This window comes from Corvus brachyrhynchos, unplaced genomic scaffold (assembly GCF_000691975.1).
Source record: "Corvus brachyrhynchos isolate BGI_N302 unplaced genomic scaffold, ASM69197v1 scaffold1786, whole genome shotgun sequence".
Lineage (NCBI taxonomy): Eukaryota > Metazoa > Chordata > Aves > Passeriformes > Corvidae > Corvus > Corvus brachyrhynchos.
In genome coordinates this window covers 27,119-44,405 of record NW_008238431.1, presented here as the reverse complement: position 1 = coordinate 44,405, position 17,287 = coordinate 27,119, and the positions used below count along the sequence as shown (strand labels likewise).

The following is a 17,287-nucleotide window of genomic DNA, read 5'->3' as shown; positions in this document are numbered from 1 at the left end:
GGTTCCTGGAACAGTTATTTTTAGTTCCTGGAAGTCGGATTCCTTATCAGATGAGATGTAGATATCAGAAGGTGGTGATGGAGTCATCATGATGGTGTCAATGTCCCAGTGATAAGATCCAACCCCACCTGGGTGGAATCCTCACTTATTGATTACATCTGTGAGAGAACTTCTTTTAGTGTTGTGAAATTTTTCTCTCAGCCAGGCTGGTGGAGGGATTTTGAAACGCTGTCTCTGCATGGTCTTATTACATTTCAGTTTTATACATAATAGCACGAATTACATACTTTATTTATAACATGCAGTAAAAGTAATTTGGGATGACTGGACAAAAAATTCTGCAGTTCCTGGCTGTGTTACTGAATAATTGGTAGGAAAGTGAAAATAATGTATGTTTTTAGTAACCATTGGTTAAATTATCTTTAAAAGGCTGTGTAAATCTTGATAATTGGTCTTTTCTCCTGCATTCTCTGCTCTGTGTTATGCCTGGGTCATGGTAGTGACTCTGTTTCTCTGATAAGACTTAATAAACAACTATCTGGCAGCAGTGACACTCCAGGAAAGTCTCCGTTTGTCTCTTGAACTCCTTGCAAAGACTTTAAAACACCCTCTCCCATCAGGAGAGATTTGATTTATGGCACGGTTCAGTGTCAAGACTTCCAATGAAAACATGTAGGTGCTGCCTCTTACAGACAACAGCTCTGATTAGCGAGCACAAGGTTCATGAGAAATGTGCAGAACACTTTAAAGAATTAACTTCAAAAAACGTGCTGTGGACTTCGATTCCATTCTTCTTAAAAATGTGTTTGCTCTGAGAAGCAGAGTTTTGTGTGTGTAGGGATCTCCCCATTTTAGATGCTTAGGAGTATGTATGCCTAAGAATAGTTCATGACCTGAAATCTTCAAACACACTGAAGTTACCTCTTTCTGTGCTATTTAAAGAATTCAGTCATACATTTTTTTTTATCTTTGTAAACATACTTGTTGAAATGGAAATATGATCACGAATTTTTGTAGTACCCAGACAACATACATAGTCTGGCTGTACAACTAGAAACACGACAACATTCAGTTTAAATAAAAAACTTTATTAACAATGTAAAACGTTTAATATCTTACAGTCTGAGATAATTCTGGCATGCCTTATTAGATCAGTACTTAGAGATATGCAGACACCATGCTTTGAATTCTACTGGCAACAAAATGGGTTGATGTTGTGTTTTACATTGTCTATTTTAATACACCTTCTTTTGATAAATTATTTATTTTTTCCAAAATCTTGTAGATACACTATTGGCTTAAAAGGAAATCTGTTGCTTCTATGCATTATACAGTTTGTAGATATTATGATTTCTCTGTATTTACAAGTCCTAACTATTTTCATATATGGTTTGTGTATCATAAATTAAGATATTTTTCTATAAAGCTTTGAAGTTGATACGGTGGAAGACTAAATATGAATGAGAGCACGAAAAGCAACTGGAGATTTTGTACAAACTCTGTTACAATATTGTTTGAATGTCTTAGAACTTTAATAGTTTTGCTCTTAAATAGTTTCCTATGTTTAAAGATTGTGAGAGAATGATCAAATGTTCTTTTCCTATACTTAAAAACTGTTGAGTATGATTTTAATATGATACTAGTAAGAGTACTGTACTATGCACAAACTTTTAGCTGCAGCTCAAACACTTAAAAAAACCCTCTAAAATTATCTATGAACCATAATTCATGTGTCTTGAGTGACTGAAAGTAAGCATGCAAAACATACTTCAAAAAGATTTAAATATGCTAGATCTATTCCACAGCCATTTTTGAACCACCGTAACTTAAAACTATTAAAACCCTTATTTGAAAAGGGGGATGGACCAGAAGACAAAAATGAATAGCCTAGTGTAGAAAATGTACTTTATAATCAAGATTAGCCACCTTCATCTTTTCAGTAGTCAAATAATAGTGGTTTAATCAAAGTTGTGATTTCCTTGGTGCTTCTGTGCTTAATCTTCTAACTTGAGACAAGACAACACAGTCCAAAGAATCTTCGCTTCCGTCTTCTTACCAGTGGATATGGAGTCAAGTTTAGGAGGCTGCTATCATCTGTGATGAAAACCCCCACATTTTAACACAAGCATGTACACATATGCAGAGATTACACAGGAAAGAGTTTATATAATTTACGTGTCCTAACAGCACCTACGTGATCACAGAATCATTTGTTGGAGAAGATCTCTAAGATTGAGTCTAACCTCTAACTCATCACCACCACATCAACCAGACCATAGCACTAAGTGCCAGGTCCAGTCCTTTCAACACCTCCACCACCTCCCTGGGCAGTCATTCCAATGCCTGACAACTCTTTATGACGTGATAGTGATGCCATGAAGATTTTTTGCCTTTTCTTTTATACCCCTGTTATACCTTTTTACAACTTCTGTATTCTTAGTGCTTTTTGCCTACATTCTTGGACTTGTTTGTCAAGCTAAGAGACTAAACATTTTAGAAGCTTTGTAGCTGGGGATCAGTGTGCCCCACACCCCAAGGTCCTCTCCAGAACACATTCTGTAAACTAAGCTAGAACCATCCAGGGGAAGGTTCCTTGGGGAGGGGGGCTCACTTGAGCCTCTCATTGGGGAATCTTTGATAGATATGCTAATTAGTAAAACCTATAATATTATACCTGATCTTTGGGGGCAGACTTGGCGGGGTGCATTTCGATGCATATGAACTGGACATGTGCACCTAAGGATCCTTAAAATAAATTCCAAGGTAAAATCCCTTTTCCCCTTCTAACCGTGTATGACTCTTGATTTTAAGACTAGGAAAAGGCATCAATAGCTCCCATAGAGCACAGAGCAAATAAATAAATTTTGCATTTGAGAGTCTTACAGTGCTGGTTAACAGCATCTCCATAATAATTATGATTACCTGATCCTGGGGCACATCTCAGAGTTTTAAAACTCTGGGATGCTTCCTATCCTGCTGCACAGGGTGTCAGTGATTTTCTGGTCAGTGCTGAAGGGCAGTGTAGACACCAGGCAGCAAAGAAGAATTCTGTACACTTTTATCTCTGCTCTGAATTCAAGTTTCTCTGTGCTTTATATCCCCCCAATTTGTCTTTCCCTTCCTTATTTCCAGCATGCTCTTTTCTTCTAGACTAGGCGTAGACTTTTTGTCACTCTTCCAGTCTTTACAATGGTCTGTATCACAAGTGATGCCCTTTTTCCTTTCAACATAGTTTTCCATCAAGCCATCCTGCCATGAAGTCTTACTTGTATAAAGAATCCATTCACTCTATATTCATCTCTTAGCATATTATGATGAATGCTAGGCTGCTTAGTTACTCGGGATGAGATCTAGGACAAAATCAGCATATTTCATCAGCTGCCACTGCGCCAAGACTGCACCACATTAAGGAACACCCATTATCAAGAAGAAATCAAAAAGAAAAATTATTATCTGTTTAATGCTGTTCTCATGAACAAAGAGAGTGCCTGTAGATGTGAAGTATTTAGCACACAACAAAATGAAGACCCATTGCTAAATACATGCATAGGATGGAGATCTTGCCCACCTGTGCATTTGTATCGGGTGCCTGATAGCTGTCTATGGCATAAGCAGGCTCATGGCAGACTCAAAGCAAGTAGCTTTTCTGCAGAGTGAGTGTCAGGTCACAGAAGCTACAAGCCTTGTAGGGGTGAAGCAAACCCATCACTCAGAAGGATCCCTGTCATAGTCTATGCAATTTGCACCTTCATTACCTTTGAGAAAGAAGGACTCCTGACACTGGGAAGTAGTTGTGCTTCTGCCTTCATATCACCGGGAAAAGTTCATTATTTTATGTGTAGATACCCTATCTATAAAATTCCAGAATACCTCATGTGAAACTCAAGAGGCCAAAGATCACATACTAGATTCTGGCTCCACTGAATCAGCAGGGAAGAGATTTTTGCCTAGATTTTTCTTTTTGTAGTCTCTCTTAAAGAACCCTAGATTTTTTTGTATCTAAAGGAAGGCAAACCCTTTAATTATCTTAATTTTTCTTATATGAAGAAATTCAAAACCTACCTTGATTTTTCAGTGGTAAAGGCATAGTCTCCCTGAGTTTACTTAAAAGGTTTTTCATTTCTCTCATATCTCTGTGGATACAACAGTTTAAAAAGATACAATGGAACAACAGTTGAAGACTGCATGGGGAGTAGCTCACAGTATAGCTTTATATGCTAAAACAGTGGAGCAATAAATACAAAAATCCATTCACAGCAAGCATTTGGTTTACATACATGTATCAGAAGATGCATACCAAAAAAAAGGCAATAAAATTAACAGGGGAGCACTTTTATGACAGTCTGATACTAGCTTTTCCTTGTTCAAATTTATGATCTATTCTGGCACTTGAATATTTCATATTAAAAGCCTTTGGGGGCACAATGTGATCCTAGTGGCAGAACACACAATGTGTCTTAAAATTAGTATTAGCTAGTACTAATGTCAACTTCATAGCCCTTATCAGCATTTTGTAGCTTGTGCCATGAATGTGTTTCACTGTTCAGCAGAAAATTATAATACATGCAACTAACCCATGGTACTTAACACTACATATTAAATGAAAATTTTAAAAACAAGGCTATCTGTCTCACCTGCCTTAGGAGGACTCTGGCATTAGATTTTCTGAAAGGCACATGATGGAAAATATGATAATAACACATCATCTCCAAAAGCTAATTATATTTTGATATGTTTTGAAAGAGGCCAGAAGTTTCAAAATCGTTTCTGTTTTACACATTGATGGTAGACCTATAGGCTTGTAATGTCTTAATGCTTTCAGGATTTAAAACCAATACGGTCTTGCTTAATTCATCTGCACATAAAATGGTTCTTAGAAATGCAGGAGCACAATTAGTAAAAAATTGCTCTGTTTTATTCTCCACACTGTGGCCTCTGTAGGACAGAGCTTGGCTTTATGTAAATAAGCATGACAACAATTCTAATCTCTGCAGCAATTTAATATACAAAGCCTCAAAATAGTATTTTTTTCAAAGAAATATTTGCCATCAGTATTACTCTCTAGTAAACAGTTTCATTTTTGTCTTTCAACTGCATAGTTAAGAGGGTAAGAGAACACCACTACAACAGACCTATAGATTACATTCCCCTCCCCTCCTAAAACTTCCGAATTTAAACCTATGGGCAGAACTAACTGAAATGAATTAGATTCTGTGGTTTTGATTTAGGAATGCAGAACTGGAGTCCGGCAGATTTCAGGTACAAAATCAGAAACTCTGTTAAATGTACCAGAAAAGGTAACAGGTTATTTATTTTACTTATACTTTTCATAGGAGTAACACTGGTTGTCAAATTAGAAGAGACTACATAAATTCTAGGAAGAAATTTGTTTAGGAATGAAGTGCTACACATACCTTTCAGTGTTTTCAATATCTGTGGAAACCTGCCATAGATGCTGTTGAATATCTGTTGGTGATAATGATGTGTCTTCTAAGATCGGTACTTCGGAACTCTCCTCCACTTTAGTATCTAAGATCTTGGGTGGGCCGCAAGGTTCTTTTCCTTTAAAATATTTAAACAAAACATATATCCTTATTATTTATTGATTAAAATGGATACTCAAATTATCTAATTCATGCTTTGAACTTGACCTTGCACAATACAAATGGAGGAAAAGACTGCTTAAATGCAAACTCTGAGTAAGAAGTGTTCAGAAGCAGAGCAGACCACACCAAGCTACAAACCTGAGAGCTGCCATATATTTCTCTTACCAATTTGAAGGGGTACAATTGAACTCCACTAGCTCTCATGCAACACAAAATAAAAGCCGGAAGACAAAATTGAACAGGGTGAGGAAACTGCAACATACATTTTGGAAACAACTTCAAAATTTTGACATTGAAGAATACTGCAATTCATGTCTCCTAGTACTACAGTAATACCAAGGGAAAACAAAAGACAAAAATGTGAAATTTTGTACTTTATGATTTAACAGCAATATAAAGCTGGCACCACCCACAGCCCAAATGTATTATGTTCTGAATTTCTGTGTTGACACCGACCTAATTCATTCTCACTGTATGGAAATTAAATATAATAGTATTGAAATTGAAGGGGGGCTTCATGACAGATCTTCCAGGGCTTTTGTGAGGAAGAGAACAGGATAAAGGATTGGATCATAATAGTGGAACACTCAAGAGAGCTAACCATTGGTAGGATATTTTGGTAATCTTGCAAATCTCCTTTGGATTGCCTGGTAGCATTCCTTTTCTGTAGTGGCAGCTACAATTCTGGCACCAAATACAGAAGAAAATTCACACTGGAGTGCATCCCAGACAAATGTCAACATTCAAACCAGCAGTACAAAAAGATGAGTAGGAAATGTTTTTTCATTTCACCATTTTTGCAATTTGAAAAATTTTGACATCAGGACAAATCTGAGTAGTTCCTGTAAGGTTTGACAAAGTACATGAAGAGCAAGACCAGCTAATAGAGCAGTGGTCATTCAGCCCATTTTTGTAGGATGCTAAAATCAAGACTGCAGACCATGGTACACTGCTCTTCCACATCACAAATACATATCCCAGCTATCAGGTAGGTAACCTTGTTTTTTAAATCTAGAAATTCCTGGATCATAAGATAATGTTTTTGAGCAAGTTCTCCAAACAGTTGCATTCTGGTAAATTATTCCTTTGAAAAAAAGAAAAACAAGTTATTCTTAGCTACCTGTCTCAAACCAGATGTCGCCTAGGCTACAGAAGATACTTGCTTAATGTTTTAATACTCTCTAAAGCCAGTAGGAAGCCCACAGTTACCTAACTGTGAATCCTAGAGAGTGCATGAATTGACCATAACAAGTTTAGCCTCTATGAAAGAATGTCCTGTATCCTTTATTTGCTGCTTACTGGCATCCATTGCTAACTTGTGCTTTGCCAAATCCTTCTGTGATCCACTTTAGCCATTGAAATGGTAGAGGATTACCCCAACAAAAGGGAAAATAAAATGTGATGTTTTCTTATGAAGTGGTTTAAGTAAGGTCAGTCAAAAACCCTACAAGTTCAGGAGCAAGTGCCAGAGAAGGAGGATCATACCACTCCTTTCCAAAAGCAGTGGAAAGGAGGAAGAAGTGAAGGCATTATAAGGGAGGGGAGACATAGAGAAAGAGACCAAGACCTTTCTGATGGTTACAAACAGTTATGCTGAATGGTGACTCAATTGCTTGTGGAACAGCAGAGTAAGCCTGCTTCACAGATTACATGTTTTACTCTGTATCACCCCTGCAGGTGTTTCAAATTTTTCTTGTCCTTAACTGCAGCTTATGCTGGTATTTTAAGGTGATTCATATGGTACAGTTGTCGTCGTTCAGTCATATAAGTTTCCTTATTTTTTCCCACGGCAAGAAGTTCATAACACAATGTTACTAAAATCTCCACATATTACTTTTTCATTTAAAATGTTTCAGGTAAACCATCCATTTGCCACTGATATCACAAGGTGTTACTGATGAAACAGGGTATTAGAGGATCGTTCCATTATTTTAAAGTTTTATGGTGGAACCCTGACCTGACCTTTGGTGACATGCTGTCAGGATGCATCCTTCAGGGATGTGAAAGGTGTTTCAATAGAAACAATAAAAGCATTAGATGAAATAATAGTAAAGGTTCTTTCTCTCAGCTTGAGGACAGAAGCAGAGACCATAATGTTCTTTTTGTTAGCACAAAGACAAGCTCTTGCAGATTTGCCAGAATGAACAACACAGATTTCTTTTCAACTGAAAAAAGCTCTTTACCAGTAATTCTGTTATATTGTGAGCAATTCATGAATCCTTTCTTGAATTTCAGATCATTTGCTCAGTCACTTGAAAGCAGTTAAAGAGTCATCTAATAATACAGGCTTTGCTTGAATAATGTATGATTTAGGCTTAACATTTCTACCCTGGTAAGAGCCTACAGGGAAACAAAAGCTTTTAAATCTCATCCTTACAGTGGCAGGTAAGGCTATCTTCTGTAATAGATACTTCAAAAATGGATACGAACCCTAAATTTTACTTTCAATTTAGTCAGTGGAAAGATTTTCAATAGTTTTAGTTGCAATGATGTATTCTTCCTCTTCTCACCAGCAATTCAGCTTTTTTTAACTTTAAGAAGCAGAAAATGCTTTTAGTATGAAATTAAATCAATTTAGTTAAATAATGCTGAGGATCAAACTTGAGAAAATAATTGAGAAGCTCAGTTAAACAGTTATAAAGCTCTCATTCTTACTTTAATAATAAAAATATCCCTGGCTTTAGCAGTATTCTACAGCCAGATATGAAAAGTACACTACAGGCTATTTTAGCATGACAGGAAATTCAAAAGGTTCATTACGAAACCTTTATTACAGTTCATTACAGAACGTTGTCTTGTCTTTACCCAGTTTTTCATTGATGACTGTGCCATCACTGAGCAATGAGGTTACTAAGTAAACTGTTCAGTAAATTATCAGCATTTCTACATCTTCCTTTCAGTAGGCAGCTAATCAAGTATGAAATGATTACAGAGATGCATTTTCACTGAAGCGAAATTTCCCTTCCAAATCTAGTATCTGCTTTTATAAAGGTAGGCATCTTTAAACCGTATTTATCTATTTTTTGCTATGGCAGTGTTTTAGGAATGGCACTTCCCAATTTAGTGCTATCACTGACACTCTCCCAAACCGTAGGCCACTCTCTCTCTCTCTTTCTCCCTCTTCCCCTCCCTTTTTCCTGTTGGGGCAGGATGGAGTTGAGAACTGGAGGCACAAAAGGTGAAGCTCGTGGGTTAAGGTAAGAACAATTTACTGGAAACAGCAATGAGTTAAGAAAATGAATAGTAACAGCAACACTATTAATAACATATCTTGCCCAACAAATATATCTAATAACATTACTAAGTTTGCCCACTTGTCTGATTAATGACAGCCAAAACTTAAGGGAATACTCTTTTTTAAAAAGAATCAGACTTTTTAATGGCGAGGACATTAGTGATACATACCTGATAAGACACACTTCTGTAAGAATTATGATTAACAGAAATAGAGCTCCTTTTTAGTAACTGAAAACACACTACAGAAATATATAATTTGTTTTACAATTTGGTGCTTGTTGTGGTTTAACCTCGGACATCAATTAAGTCCCACAGAGCTGCTCAGTTGCTCGCCCCTGGTGGGATGATTGAGACTACTGAAAGGGTGAAAACTCATGGGCTGAGGTACAGGCAGTTTAGTAAGTAAAATGAAAGCCATGCATGCAAGCAAAGCAAAACAAGGAATTTATTCACCATTCCCAATGGGTGTAGGGAGGTGTTCAGCCATCCCCAGGAAAACAAGGCTATCTCATGAGTAATGATGACTTGGGAAGACAAATGCCATCACTTTGGATGCCCTCCCCTTCCTTCATCCTCCCCCCTCTCTTTATATGCTGAGCACGATGCCATACGGTCTGGGATATCCCCTGGGTCAGCTGGGGTCAGCTGTCCTGGTTGTGTGCTCTCCCAACTCCTTGTGCCCCCTCAGCATCCTCACTGGTGGGGTAGGGTGAAGAGCAGAAAAGGCCTTGACCTCATGTGGGTTTAGCAATGACTAAAATATTCCTCTGTTATTAATACTGTTTCCAGTGCAAATCCAAAACGTAGCTCCATGATAGCTACTATGAAGAAAATTAACTCCACCCCAGCCAAAACCAGAACAGTGTTTTGTCTTTCATGACCCAAAAGATTGTTCTTTTTCTAAAACTAGCATCTCTCTGTGTGTTTGTGCCATTCAGTACCTTTCCGATGAAACTGCAGTGATCCTAGAAGACATATGGACTTTAGCATTTCTGTTGTGTACATTTCTAAGCAACACTGCAACTGGATGTATAGTCTACAGATTTCAGGATGAATTTCACCATCTTCTGGGCTGGAATAAAAGAGAAGAATATAATTAGGAATGAGATTAGAAGGATGTAAGGGTCATAAAATCCACTTCTTTACTGTTGCAAGCAACCACATCACAATCTGCTTTACAAACTATTAAGATTTTTCTATGATAATGTATTTACAAAGCATTCTTTAGATCTGTAAAACTCTAGGCTTAACACTGCTAAACTTGGGCTGTCTTTGGTAAGACTGCATGTCCTGATTGTCTCCTCTGCATGTTTTCAGAAAACAGGTAAACAAGTGATGGAGATATTTTCCCCTCTTTAAAAAAGCTTTGGATTAGTATTTTCTTTGAGAATGAAGCATTCTTTTGCCATCCAGTCTCAGTTACCCTTGGTCTTGACAAAAATGCAGGAGATTACAGGGCCACTTTAACAGTCCCTGTTCAGGTTACAAATCCTGTATCAAGCAGAATCAACCCTACTTTGAAGACACTCTCATCAGAAACAAGTCAGGTTTAGCCTACTCGTTCTATACATTCTGCCTGAATTTGTTTTCCCCCTGTATTTAAATTAGTAGTGATATCAACTGCACTGTCAGGAGAATTGGATGCATGAGACTTTTTTCAGAAAAGTAGTAACAATCTTGAAAACAAAAACTGAAATCCTACACCTCCAATTAATCGCTTAGGACACCAAGAAAATAATTTACCCACACCCAGGAACCAATTCTCATGCCTACTTGTAAAATCAGGCATTAAGTATCACTTTTGTGGGCTGGAATCACAGTAGTGGTAAGCTGTGCAGTCATGAAAAAAATTATTGTACAAAAAACAAATGCTTAAACAAGATAAAAGGCTAAAAAAGAAAAAAACCCAAAAGGTTGGAAAAGACTAAAGATTGAAGAGAAATTATGCTGGATTTAGTCAAAAGAGACAAAGGACGATAGGTTCCACCTGCCAAGCCATTACAAAGTGGACATCATCAAAGAGGCAGGAAATTACTGGAGCATAAATTACAATTGCTGTGGTCTGTTACTACAGGAGCTACACCAAACACATTGTAATAAACCAGCCCATCCTAGGAGCTTTATTTCTTTTGGCTAGACTATAGTATGACCATTTCTCTTAAGCCACATCTACTTTTGTACTTCTGAAGTCTTGATTTGTTGAAAAATTATCATGCACAATACTTTCTGCATTTTATCATACATACAGAATAACGCTATGGTGCAGAACAAAAGGGTTCAACCACAATTCTGCTTCCCCCCCGCCACCCCGCAATGTGTGCATCAATTACTGTGGCAGCCCTTTTCTCAATGAGCACACAGTTTTTTTGGAAAAAACTTTGAGAGAAAAAACTTTAGGAGTGTAGAGATCCATTTGGTTTCCATATTTAGTATGCAGGTCCAAAATTTAAGTCTTCAAACTATTGCTTATTTATTATTATTATCATGCAATACCTAAGTCCTGGAGTCCCACCAATATACACACAGGCCCATTCAGTTTCTGCTTAAGTTTCCTAGATGTCTGAAGATTTCTTTGTGACCAAGGTTTCTTCTGTCCTGAAGCCACTGACTTGTCTATTCCACCTGAAGGGGATTCCCCCATACATGTTCTTGTGCAAAGTGGAACCTGCAAAAAATTTAAGCCACCAGAGATGGTAATGATGACCTTTTTCTGCTCAATGATGAGAGCTCTTTTGATAGGGAGACAGAAAGAGAAGTTCTGCTCCTCTTTCTCAGGTAAGTCAAGCTGAATTTGTCTAGCTCTTCTGAAAACTAGGATTATTTAACCACAAGTCTATCCCTGAGAGAAACAGTCACTATGTTGTGACAAGGTAATTTCCTTGTAGCAGATTTAGATAAAACTGAAATATGCCAATTCTACTTTTCTCTGCAGTATTTCTGATGTTAGAAATCCTCAGACCTCTCAAAAGTCATGGCTATTGCAGGACTTTTGTTAGCCATGTTTATTTACAATTTACCATGTTCCTTTGTAGGTGTCACTGACAAAAAGATTTCAGGGTCTGCACACAGGTGTAAGCAAACAGTGTTTTCCTTATACAGCTATTAAATTTCTATGAAACAAACATGGTGAAAACTTTTTAAAAAACATTTTTGCTCTTAGTGACAGAATTTTTAACTGTGCAGACTAGGAAGGCAGCAATTATATATAAGATGCTTAACTAATGGACCAATACAGATTTATTAGTGGCTTCCTATTTACAAATAAGCTGGGAGAGTATTCATAATAATAGGCATTTTAATTTACTTTTTTTGCAGCCATAAATCTCTGTGGTTTTTTGCAAACTGTATTTATGAACAGCATGAGAGTAAGAAGTAGAAACATCAATAACATATGCATGTTCTGGCCCATTCTTGTTTTCTCAAGAATATGGAACATATGTACTTGGACTATAGGCAAAATTTTTCTCTCATTTGCAAATCCAGAGTAACAGCAGTGGTATCGAAGAAAAATATTGTACAAGGTTTATACAATGAGAATTATTTCCAGCCCAGTACCCTCACTGATTGTCTCAAACTATTTAATTAGTGTTTAATTGCAATAATGACCACAACAATTCCGTTAGTTTGCAACCAATTTCCTTCTATGCATGTATATAGGCTTCATTTTCATCTCTGAAAGCCAAATGCTCTGATGTGAATGCGCACCAAGATTTCTTTTATAATCCCTGAATTCTGTGTAGAGGGCTTAACATTTCCTTTTAAAGTGTTATCAGTTTTTCTATTTCTGTGTGTTCAATGCCATACCATGAGAAATGCTTAACTGGGACTAGTATAGACATAAATTTCAGAATGCTGGTTATGGTAAGTTTATTATTAATTAATATTAAATATTATTTAATAGTTATATACCAAGATAATATTTATCTACAAGGAAAGTTCATGCAAACTCCTAATATTACCCCCCAGGTCAGCTGTTCAGTTAGTCTAGCTGATTTTTTTATGAAGACCATTAAGTTATTCAAGAGAAATCTCATATAACACAATCTTACACAATGCTGTGCTAAATGGTGTTTGCAACAGAGCTATTTAATAGCTTATGTGTAGCTGGATATATGAGAGCTAGCACAGCACTGAGCACCCGCCCAAGAGACACAGACCAGCACCTCATTGTTGGCTGTATAAAATGTAGTTACAAAAGTGAAAATGCTGCGTTAGTCCTATACAAAACAGTAGCTTAAGTTACGCAGTTTATCCAGCTGCTATTAAAAGTATAATTTTTTGTAAAAATAAACTTAAGTCTATAAAATCTATAGTAAATCTATTACATTCTCATGGTTTAACTACTGTTAAAATCGATGGCTTTCTTTCCATAAAATCCTACTTTTTAAAAATCATGTAATGTTGTTCAACTGAGTATGTTTATAAAGCACAGACAAGATGTGGAATTTACTTTCCTTTGTATTTTCCTAAGATTGAGATTTACAATAAAACCTACAGAGGGAGCTCTTACACCAATCATATAGTACTCAGTATCTTTAAGAGAGGTGAACGCAGTTATTTTGGTAATTATTTCAAGATACATTAATAAACATGACTAAAATGCTCCTCCTTAAATGCGAAGGAAAAGAATAAAAATTCCTTAAAAAAATTTTTTTTTCCTCCAAAATAGCTGACAGATGATTTTATTGTACTGCCAAAGTGTTGGTTACAATTGAGAAACACCTTGAGGTTTTCCTGAATTCCCACAGGTGCCCAGCATTCACACTTGCACTGAAATTAGTGAAACTTAAGACTACTAAAACTGAAAAATTATTATGGTCTAATTCTCAATTTAACTTAAAAAATTTAGTCACACATTTACAACAGAACAGAATTTATTTGTACTTTCAACAACATTAAAAAACATAAACAGATGTACTACCTCTGGTTAAAAGAGTAGCTAAGCTGTATGAACAGTTTGATAAACCTTCTTGTAAAAGCATTGTTTTGACAAGTTCTATGCTTAACTCTAAGGGAAAGTATTAATAGTTCCAAAATATTATAAGCTGAAAGAACTATCTAGACATATAATGAAGATTGTTTGTTTTCAAAAGCCAAAGGAAAATAAACATTTGCCAAGCCAAAAGTGAAAATTAAATAATCACATTCTGTCTTATGCTCCATATATGTACTTCCCTTGAAAAATAATGTAAGTTGGCATGATGAGCTGTGAAAAATCACTGTCCACAAATATTACCCTGTAGATTGTATTTTAAGTCAGTATCTGAAACACCATGGTTGAGAAATACAAAGCAGTAGAAAGATGAAAAAGATGAAGAACAAAAATTACCTCAGACATAATGGTGCTTCTGTTGGGATGAAAAGGGTGACAATCCCCTTATATACTAAGTACAAGAAGTCCCTCTGATTATGGCTCAGGTGCAACAGCCTACTAAACCTGCCTTTGCTTTTGTATCTTAAACAGATCATTTATTTCTTCACCATGCAGCCATAGATCTTTGAAGGCAACAAAAGACTGGCTGATTTATTTTGAATACAGGTAGAAAAGTTGTCCAACAAAGACGTTTTCTTCTAAACTGTTTCTGGAAAAATGTTCTTATTTGTGTTCCTTCCATTTGCTGGGGCTGTTTTTTAAAAAATGCACACAAACTGCTGTCAGCTTCAGTGCCATGTATTGGTTTTTTGTTCTCTATGCAATACTGTGATACAATTGCTATGCCACACCCATGTCCAGACAGGAAAAAAGCAGGGCTTGTTCCTTCTAGCAGATCCATAAATGACTGCAATGCTGTTCTTATTAAATCAGATTGTTGTTTTGAAGCAGTTACAACAGCGCTCTCAATAACAGAAGACATGTGAACAGGTTTAGTTTTGTTAGATCAGTGTAAATTTCCGATAACTCTGGTAAGACTGATGGAGTCAATATGAGTATATGATACAACCAGCAGAACAAAACCATAGTGCAGTGACTCATATTGTAGAGACATTGCTAACTCCAAGGTTGATAACATTTTAGGTATTTCCAGGCTAGAACAATTTAGATACAACTATAACATTTTTTTTTTGAAAACCATAGTTTTGAAACTATCGGAGTCACAGACCAGAATTTTCTAGACTTCTTCCCTCAGAAGTGAGTTTTAATGGCTGAACTGAAGAATGGGCAAGAAGTAAACTACGAGAGCACTATCCAATCTGTTCCACTAGAGGACAAACCCAATTACAAATCACTCAGTGTATCTTCTTGTATATGAGTAAAACAGCACTGAAAGGAAACTTACTCCACTCTAGGTAATACTAGGTGTGTTGGGTGCATTTGCAAGGTTTTGGTAGTGATGGTGGCAACAGGGTGCCCTTTGTGGGATGAGGTGGGGGGCTTCCCTGTGCTGGACACAGACAGTTCCTGCAGCTCTGCAAGGACTCCTTGGCAGGACACAGCTGAGTTCATCTGCTGAACAAAAACTTATTTTTAAAAAGGGCAAAAATAGCCACAGGGAGAGAGAGGGAACAAAAGGAGTAGGAAACAAGACAGAGAATATCAGGGTAAGAGAAAGGAGGAGGTTCTCCATGGCAGAGCAGATCTTCCCTGCAGCCCACAGAGAACACCAGAGCAGATGGGTATTTTTGAAGGAACTGCCACCTGTGGAGAGCCTAAGCTAGAGCAGATTTTCCTGACAGGACTGCTGCCTGTGCAGAAGCCCACACTAGAGCTGAGGAAAAGTGTGAGGAGGAAGGAGAAACAAAGCAGATTGGTAAGGACTGGAACCCCCCACTGCCATCCCACCTGCACCTCTCAGGAGGGTGGGGGTAGGTACAGGAGCCTGGAGTGAAGTTGAGCATGGAAAAGAGGTAGAAAAGGTGCTAGCTTAGTATGTGTCTTTTCCCACTACCTACATTAGTAATTATTTTTATTTTAATTGGCAATAGATTAGGGTAATCATTCCCAAGTCAAGGCTGCTCTACAGTCAGTCAATGTCTCTATTTCCACCCAATCTTTCTCACTCCTGTTCTTCCTGTCTTCTCCCCATGTCCTGCTGAGGAGTGCATGAGCAAGCAATTGGGTGGGAGTTTGGCTGTTCGCTCAAAAGAAGCCACCACTTTAGCTAAGATTAAAATCCCCAGCAGGATTTTAATTCTAAATACTCAGAATTTAATTCTACAGAATTAAATACTGAATACTCAGTATTTAATTCTAAATACTCAGAATTCCAAATGAAATTGCATGTGTCTCCAACTGCGCTTTTAAGTTCTTCTAAGTTTTAAAAAAGGAAAAAAAAAAAAAAAAAAATGCAGGGCTTGACCACCACACCTTTGCAGAAATCAACTCCAAGCCCGTTGTTCCTTCCTTCAGCTGTCTGTCCCTTGCCTCTACTTTAGAGAAATTCAGGACTTCTGCACTAGCCAAACATAAGCTGAACAGGGCCTTTCTCTGTGCAGGTTATCAGACTCCCTGTTGAGAAGGTGGTGTCCGGTTAGATGAAAAAAACTTTGAGCCCTCAAGTCAGCCTTGCTTAGCTCTAGTCTCAGCTGAACAAAAAATCTCACAGCCCCAAATTATATGATACCAAAGAACAGATAAATCCAAACCATGACACAGACCTTCCAGAAAGGATCTGTGCTAACCAAGGAGACAGTGAGATTAGCTGTATATACAGTAACTCTTAAGCTTATCAAAGGAGTTCCTATTCAGAACCCTGCCTTGTCAGCATTGACAAGTTCTCAAATGAATTTGATAAAAATGTGGAGAAAGCACAGATAAATTTGTGCCATCTGACAGGCTCAAGCCCAGCCTCTTTTAACTTCACTGCAGGCAGCTAAAAGTCATGCTGCCTGTGGATTTGCCCTTTGATTTTAGTTAAGCTTCTGTGTTCTTTAAAATGTCCCTTAATCACTCACTATTCATTAACAAATAATTTTTAAACTCTACCTTTCTAAAATCCGCAAAACATAAATGGATTCGTACCTACACTCCCGTGCAGTTCCTTTGATAAACAGTTGTACAGAAATTTTATGAAAACTAATATCTGATGTGTGGTCATTTTCGAAATTGGTTCTTATTTGTGTGGACAAATACGGTCAAACTTTCCAGAGAGCCTGAAGGAGAGGTAAATGCTTTAGGTATTTGATGCTGTAGGATCTCAGTCACAATGAACTACAAACATACTGGATTTAGAAGGAACTCTGCTGCAGGCAAGTGATGCCATCTGCTGTTGACCATTCACAGGACACTAAACCAGCTGATTCCTTAGATTTGTAACACTTCCTTTTTCCATTTCATTTCTGTTAGTACTTTCCTTGAATATAAATTTCAATTTCTTTTTTTTCCTAAAAGGCATTCCTTAAAGCATTAGCGTGATCTGGATACCTGCTATCTGTTTGTAACTCAGGTATCTGGTTTTCCATATTCCAAAATGGGAAAACCAGAGCAGTTGTGAAGAGTGGTTAGA

General features: G+C 37.2%; 1 protein-coding gene across 1 annotated transcript in view; it reads right to left on the bottom strand.

Moving 5' to 3' along the window:
- Positions 1 to 1,067: 1,067 nt before the first annotated feature.
- Positions 1,068 to 17,287, bottom strand: part of RGS7BP (regulator of G-protein signaling 7 binding protein) — a 28,632-nt gene continuing 12,412 nt past the window's right edge. Inside the window, exons 2-6 of the mRNA XM_017736438.1 lie at positions 11,337 to 11,508; positions 9,785 to 9,915; positions 5,415 to 5,562; positions 4,063 to 4,133; positions 1,068 to 2,094 (exon numbers count right to left, since the gene is read on the bottom strand). Of these exons, the coding sequence (XP_017591927.1) occupies positions 2,003 to 2,094; positions 4,063 to 4,133; positions 5,415 to 5,562; positions 9,785 to 9,848 (375 nt within the window). The 5' untranslated portion in view covers positions 9,849 to 9,915; positions 11,337 to 11,508 and the 3' untranslated portion in view covers positions 1,068 to 2,002. The remainder of the gene's footprint in view (positions 2,095 to 4,062; positions 4,134 to 5,414; positions 5,563 to 9,784; positions 9,916 to 11,336; positions 11,509 to 17,287) is intronic.